The 8,092-nt window shown below is 34.8% G+C and overlaps 1 protein-coding gene across 1 annotated transcript; it reads left to right on the top strand.

Moving 5' to 3' along the window:
- The first annotated feature begins 503 nt into the window (after nucleotides 1-503).
- Nucleotides 504-1,544, top strand: LOC149154843 (chlorophyll a-b binding protein type 2 member 1A, chloroplastic). The gene has a single exon (XM_089441197.1). The coding sequence runs from the start codon at nucleotides 583-585 to the stop codon at nucleotides 1,417-1,419; it is 837 nt and encodes a 278-aa protein (XP_089297323.1). The 5' UTR covers nucleotides 504-582; the 3' UTR covers nucleotides 1,420-1,544.
- The last annotated feature ends 6,548 nt before the right edge of the window (nucleotides 1,545-8,092 follow it).

Here is an 8,092-nt window from a genome sequence, read left to right as displayed (position 1 = left end):
CCAACATATTTATATATTCTTTTCACAGTGAGTTGTAAAATCGACATACTTATATATTGTCTTTATATATCACTTTCACATCGCCTTCACAGTGAGTTGTAAAATAAGCCTTTCTGATGATATCAAAATAATAGTCATGATATTTTGGTTAGCATTTTTATGAACATTACCTTTGAATGGATGGTATTGAAATGAAATATTCAATCAGTTGAATAGATAGGAGGAGCAAGATGAGGTTGGTTAAACATACTGTAGCTATCAAACAAACAACTTGAAAGTAGTCAAGGGTTTAACCTTTCCAGTTTGCAATTCACGGTTACGTGATCTATGAGCGGGTACCCCAATCCATGGGAGGATAGGGTTGAGGATATGCTTTAGAAGTAAGGATGAGCATCGGGGTGTGATTGGGGGTGGGGATTCGGAAACGATTGGAGGTGGGAGAGAAGGAGATGATTCGAAGATATGTTGGCTTGTCTTCTTCTATATATGGAAGGAAATGCTGCAAAGGGCCTCGACCCGAGCGTGAACTAAGTGCGCTCCTTCTGCGTGAGAGCGGCGAAAGCAAGCAAGGAGAGAGATAGGATGGCTACAACAATGGCGAGCTGCGGCATAGGGTCGCGGTGTGCGTTCGCTGGGGCGCAGCTATCATCGGTGAAGCCTCAGAACAACCAGTTGCTGGGAGTCGGCGGAGCTCATGGCGAAGCGCGACTGACGATGCGGAAAGCGACCGGCAGGAAGTCTGTTGCGGCGAGCATCGATTCGCCATGGTACGGACCGGACCGTGTGCTGTATTTGGGTCCATTCTCCGGCGAGCCGCCGTCATACCTGACCGGTGAATTCCCCGGTGACTACGGGTGGGACACGGCGGGGCTGTCGGCGGATCCGGAGACGTTCGCGAAGAACAGAGAGCTGGAAGTGATCCACTCCCGGTGGGCGATGCTGGGCGCTCTCGGGTGCGTATTCCCGGAGCTTCTTGCGAGGAACGGAGTAAAGTTCGGTGAGGCGGTGTGGTTCAAGGCCGGAGCTCAGATCTTCAGCGAGGGAGGGCTTGACTACCTAGGGAGCCCACAGTTGATCCACGCCCAGAGCATTCTTGCCATCTGGGCATGCCAGGTCATCCTCATGGGTGCCATCGAGGGCTACCGTGTTGCGGGTGGGCCCCTCGGAGAGGTGACCGACCCCATCTATCCCGGCGGTAACTTCGACCCACTGGGACTGGCAGACGACCCGGATGCTTTCGCGGAGCTGAAAGTGAAGGAGATCAAGAACGGACGGTTGGCCATGTTCTCCATGTTCGGCTTCTTCGTGCAGGCGATCGTGACGGGCAAAGGACCCATCGAGAACCTTGCCGATCACCTGGCCGACCCCGTGAACAACAATGCCTGGGCCTACGCCACCAACTTCGTCCCCGGTAAATAGAAGATTAACACAACCTCAACTAGCAGCACAGAGCCCCATACGGCTTTGCCTTGCCCGGATGGGTTCTTGCTTCTCTCCTATTCTGTATTCCCTTTTTCTTCTTATCCACTTCCTTCCTTCCTTGACTGCATTTGTTTTCTTTTATTTCTTCTTTACATTTAATGTCTTTACATTTTGATAAAGAAGTAGCAATTTCTCTAGATATCTGCATCAGTCAGCACCCCACATATATCAAAGACTCAAAATTATTAAATAAATCTAATACCATAGACTTCTTTAATACATGAGAAATTGATTTAAATAAACAATTCTTCATATATTAACTAATTACTATGAACATAAATTTATTAAATAAGAAAAAGATTAAATAATATATTTTTTTATTAGTTTCAATATATTATTAATGAAATTCAATCTAACAAACTTTACCCAAATTATAATTTCAAATTAAACAAACTTTACCCAAATTATAATTTCAAATTAATGAAATATTCCTTTTAATGTAAACTTAAAATCAATATTTTCAAATGCCTTTATTATAACTAAATTGTGTGATGTTAATTTTCAATATTTACAATTTTATTAATTCAAAATTATTCTTTTAACATATTTTAAATCAAAAATACTTTCTTTTTATTATTTTAAATCACTCAGAATTCATAATACATTTAGATTATTATTATTATCTAATTTTAAGATCACCGTCAAATACACCAAATTGAGAGACTCCAAATTATTGTATAAGATCCTTTTGTTTATAAAAAAAAACCTACTTCTACCCAACAAAAACATACATACTCTACCCCTCATTTGAAGTACACTAAAAATCATTATAAACAAAAACTTATTAAATAATTTCAAAACTACTCTAAATTTCATTATCACTTTATCAGAGTTTGATTTCACTCCATGGATTGGGGCACATTAAATGGAAAATAATTTTAACGATTACGAACCATGATATAAAACTCTATTCTTCTTTGCAAATTTTTATCCTATTCCCTTTTCAATTTCAGGAATAGCCTCTCTAATATTGATATGATCTTTCGTTCACTATATTCCAACATAATTCACTACTATGGAGGTTCACTATATTCCAACATAATTCACTACTATGGATTTTACGTTGTTTGTTTGACTTAAATTACTCTTCTTTTTAGGAAATATTGTCATTTTAATTATTTTATACACAGAATTCAATGTAATCATCTATAAAATAGATATAAGAGTTAACATAGATTATATTTTACACAAAACACATACCAAAACTTACACAGCTTTATTTTGGAGAAGTTCAAGGTGGGAAAACTCTAGATCGAAATGGCTGGCTCAGAAAGAAATGATATTTTATTTTAAAAAAACCCCAAGGTGGGAAAGCTCCGAGGTGAAATGGCTTGCTCCACTTATTTTATTAAGGATTATCAAGGAAACATAAACAAAGGGTGTTATGAGAGCTTGTGTGTTTCTAACGACACAAGTGAAATACTTCTTCTATTTTTACTTTCTAAACTACTAGCCTCCACATTACTAAAACATCCCATATTAATGTTTTCAATTCCCTTCTTCTTTCTTTTTAATTGATGTTTTCAATTCCCTTCTTTCTTTTTAATTGTATTTTTATTGTGGCTTAAAAATCTCTAAGAGAAATAGTACTTTCTATAATATATTTAAGCTTCAACATGAATGAATTAAATCTCTCATAAATCTAACTATGATATAGTCATAATATCAAGTAACAATTAAATCATTCGAAGAAATTGTATCTCACGAAAATTACAATGATGATTTATGGGATAAGAAATGTGAAACATGATATAACTATTTTTATGTAAAATAATACATATAAAAATATAAATGTTAAATTGGTTCTTATTAATTGGCCTCAACCATATTAACTAAAAATAGTCAATCCCTTAAATTATATTAGCACATCAACCAGCGTAGGCATTCACTTGATCCATTTTGATCATTGGAAGGGTTCTAAATTAACTTGGTAGTTTTGATCACCTAAAATGTAGTGTCACTACTTTGACTTCTAAGATTCTATCGAGGTAGATCAATGAGTTGGCATCAAGACACCTTTCCAAATCATGCAATGGTGGTCATGTGGATTGAGGAGTTGTCACTAAGTCGGTATGCCAAATCATGCTAGAGTGGCACTAGACTCAACACGATGAGAAGTGCATGTTAGTCATGGTGAAGTCTATTAAAATAAGTGATCATTGACTCTAATCATATTGTTTGGATGAATTGCAAATTGAGAAAGGATTGGCTCATGTCAAAAGCATTTGTTGCATAAATATCAATGTTTTCTCCAAGTAGCAATAATCCATGTTGTATCAAATGTAGAAGTGAAAGTCATCATTGTATCAGAATTCTTTATTGGAGCATAAAATTTCAATGTGTCGTCTAACATAGGAGGAAACTTCTAACACCAATGCTCAAGTGTGAAGGACTTACCCTATGTAGTCAATTGGATCACAATGACAATACTACATAGTTACACAGCCTTGTAATAATTGAATAATTAAATATTATCAATAATATTGCCCAAGATGGAATGTTTAAGCCTTTTCTTGATGTTAACTAGAGGTTATAGTTTTGTTGTACTTTTCTTAGTAATTGGAGTATTGAAATTCCTCAAGGGATCAACATTGCAAGCTAAATGCTTCACAAGGTATGGTGGAAATTCAAGCTTAAATAAATAATCATGGCATTGTTAAAAAATGGTGTATGGATTGTATTATATAAACCGAGGTTTACAATGTGGGTCCATAAACCTTTTCTTCTATATATAAATTCATATCTTGTCCCAAAATGAGAACTTGAAGAAGGAAAGATTATTATCATGACTTTATTATACTTCTTCAAGGTTTATCACATAATGTCATCTACATGTCAATAAACATCCTAAATTTGTTTGATGAAGTGCAATACTTTGTCAATTTATTTCAAGGAGGGAAAAAATACTTACATGTCAATAAACATCCTAAATTTGTTTAATGAAGTGCAATACTTTGTCAATTTATTTCAAAGAAGGAAAAAATACTTACAATTGGAAGAACCAAATAAATAACACTTATGGGCATTCTTGATTTACATTCAGTATCTACTTTAAAAAAATATATATGCAACATTATATTTTACTAATTGTAATTATTTTAAGTAAAAAATAAATTCTCAACATAGTATATATGCCAAACAAATATATAAACATGTATTTGTATAGCATTTCATATTTTTATCATTAAAATTATATAATAAATTTTATATATTAATTATTTTAAATTTAAAATTTTTTATATATTTGTATAGCATTTCATATTTTTATTATTAAAATTATATAATAAATTTTATATATTAATTATTTTAAATTTAAAAAATTAATAATAATTTCAACTCTTTATATATATATATATATATATATATATATATATATAATATGAAAACTATTTATTAAAATATTATGCCCTTGCCTTAACTCTCTCTTTGAATTTTATAATCAGGTAGCACATTTAAAAAATGAAATCATTAAATAACAAGGTTGGTAGTATTGTTATCCATATCTTATAAATATTGAGATAAGTTATATCCTTATTGACTTTTGGATCATTATGTTAGTTTCCCATACTCAATGTTTTTATGGTGATTTTCTTATCACGAGTGTCCTATTGACTCTTATGCATTGCCATTTTTAGTAAATTTTTTAATAACAAAAAAATGTGGATAATTACACTGATATGTGTTTTTTTTGTAGGTTTGAGGTTGGCAAACATTGTTAACCCTAGCAAATCCAAGACCTTGGTTTTCATCATCCTCGAGCCAATTATAGGTTGCCATATGGAACTACCACATCGACTTTCAAAGCCTTGGCATCCTTGTCACGTTAAATTCCTTCCCTCAAACATTACGTGATGAATGTGAATGGCACACTGACTTCCTTACCCATTCTTCCTTCGATTGAAGAGAGAGTACATATGTGATTTTCCTTACTGATGAACTTCTTTCAAGAGCATTGTTACTGCTATACTACAAAAGTACTTCCTTTATGCTTACATGCCTTGATGAACTTCTTTCAAGAGCTTTGTTACTGCTATACTACAGAATTATTACCTTTATGCTTACTTGCATTAATCCATTCATGGTACTTGGTCCATGCCCATTTATAGTGTTATTAACTTCTCTACCTTACAGGAAACGGTGACCAATATGCCTTCTTACTAAGCTAGAGTATGTCATTCTATGTATACATTTCTAATCTAGCTCATCCATTTTCTTTTCTATTGGTCGACCCCAACAAGGAGTTCAAGAAAGTTTATGTCCTTGGACCAGGGAGTGAAATTGGTGGTGCATGGGTAATAGGATGTGTGGGATGGTAGTTCAGATCTTAAACCTAAACACCAAGCTTGATCAAATGGATCTTAAACGTGTTATGACTCTCCAATGGGATTTGACTCCACTCAATTAAAATGTTAACCCAAGGTCTACAGGTCTTCCTTCCCTCTTCCCTTTGTCATGATCAAATTGATTCTTCCCCTGGTCATGATCAAACTGATTCTCTGTGTATCTTAAGTGAAGTGAGAATTTAATGGTCATTCCTTGTATCTGAACTGACCAACCATTCCTACGCAATCTCTTTCCCACAACCTCACATTTAGTGTTCACTTAAATATTTATTCAATTTTCAGTTCATTTATTCCTAAGCTCGCAGGCTGCCTGTTTCTACATTGAATAGGCATGAAGGCATGGCCTTTGGTCAATTTCTCCATTTTTCACTGTGACTTGCAAGTGCCAATATATATTGAAGAGGGGTACATTCTTACCTACTGTTGTTTCAATAGGAAAACATCAAACCTGAAGAACATTGAACTTCATCAAACCTTAGATACCTCAATGATTTAGTTTAGAAATACAACAGGTAACTTATCTATTCCAAAGTCCTTATGCAAATATTGTTTTCAATCTTAATATGCATCTATATAATAATTTTCGAAATATTTCGAATTTTAAAGGAGTAGAAAACCAAATAAATGACCACATATAACTTGCACCACAATGAAAGACAAAGGAGGCCTCAGTGTTATAAAATTTCCCTGCATCTGCAACACCTTGATAGGAAATCTCTTGTCACAAGGCACATTTTCTTTCAACTGAAACACATTTCTTGGAAACCTTGCTCGATTTAACTTGCCCTTCCTCTTCGGGATGTTGCCAAGATGAGGTTTGTCTGCGAGCAATGGAAACGGTTGTTACCCCTGTCAATGCCCTGAAAATAATCGAACCATTTATTTTTTCCTCAAGTCTATTTCACCTCCCTTTTGTCCTCGACTCTCAAAGTTGAGTAGCTTCTCTAGATCATCTACCATGTCGACCAATTGTTGCATGGTGCTCAACAAAGAATTCACACTTTTTTTTACATAAATTCTCTCTCTTATTTACAACTTTGAATATGCAAAAAGTTGGTCATGTTATTACATGTTACTCACCCTTTGCAATGCCAATTGTAAGCAAAACCGTGAACCAATGCCAATTAACATAGTCTCCACCATCCTTAACCTTTGCATGTGGATACCACCATCGATGGTCATTGTCCTAAAATCCAAATTTCCGTTGAGAATATCTCTACAAATGTTTATTAATAGGAAATATATATTTGAGATGTTATGGAGGTTTCATACTAACTTTTTCATTGTAATGGAAATTTTATTAAATTTTTGGGGTTTTGGAAGGTGCACTTATTGAGCCCCGGGGGTTTCCACGTCCACTTCCTTAGCAAAGGTTGTTATAATCAAACAAGGGAGCCACTGTCATAGCGGTAGTCCCTACCGGGGTTGAGCATACTGAAAAATTTGCAAGTGAGCGTTTATTGAACATAAACGATGAACCACAACCAATTTGAAAGAGAAAATTCATAAAAAAACTCCAAGGAGAAGGTAAAAAATATATGTATATATAATATTACATGGCATCAAGTTGAACACAGTGTAAAAACATCATATTCACCTGCAAATAAAGTAAAAGCAAGATAGGTTTAGCATCTTCATGCACTTGTTTGTTCTAATCCATCTTTTTTCTGTAAAGAGAATTCAACGAGTATGACTACAGCGGCACCTGTTTTGGATTGTAAACAACATATTCATTGTAAGCGAGAGGGTTGTCTTTGTGTCCAGAAGGAATCAATTGCAAATCAGATTAACTAGAAAAGATAGTAATAGAAAATCCTTCATCATCTAAATCAATTTATGGGGAGTTGCCATAATTTCAGTACCTCTGGGCACTTGGACATCTCAATAACTTTCTCTCCCAGTGATGCCACTGCAAGTATAAGAAACCCTTGTGGTTTTTCCAAGCCATGGAATCCATATTGTGTTGTTTTTGCAGCAGCATCTGAGAAGTATATGCCTCTACCAAACTGCACCCCAAATAAATATGTAGAAGCTCCTCCATATATATGTTACTTAAAATGCTTTGTCATGCATAATTAATAAGAAAATTACAAACCATGTATCCAGGTGTAGGGGCATAAACTATTGCAACCCAAATACAGTGTCTGTGAGAATCCTCACACGAATGAACAGTTCTAGAAAGGCTTCTAGTTAACACTAAACTGAATGTTTGATAAGCAAATAGCTTTGAAGGGAGCAAAAGACACATGTAATGCAGCAGAGATGTC

The sequence above is a fragment of the Pinus tabuliformis genome, chromosome 9 (assembly GCF_031772625.1).
Source record: "Pinus tabuliformis cultivar Carrire ecotype Pingquan chromosome 9, CPIR1, whole genome shotgun sequence".
Taxonomy (NCBI): domain Eukaryota; kingdom Viridiplantae; phylum Streptophyta; class Pinopsida; order Pinales; family Pinaceae; genus Pinus; species Pinus tabuliformis.
The sequence above is the reverse complement of the archived record's forward strand: the minus strand, read 5'-3'. Positions and strand labels throughout refer to the sequence as shown.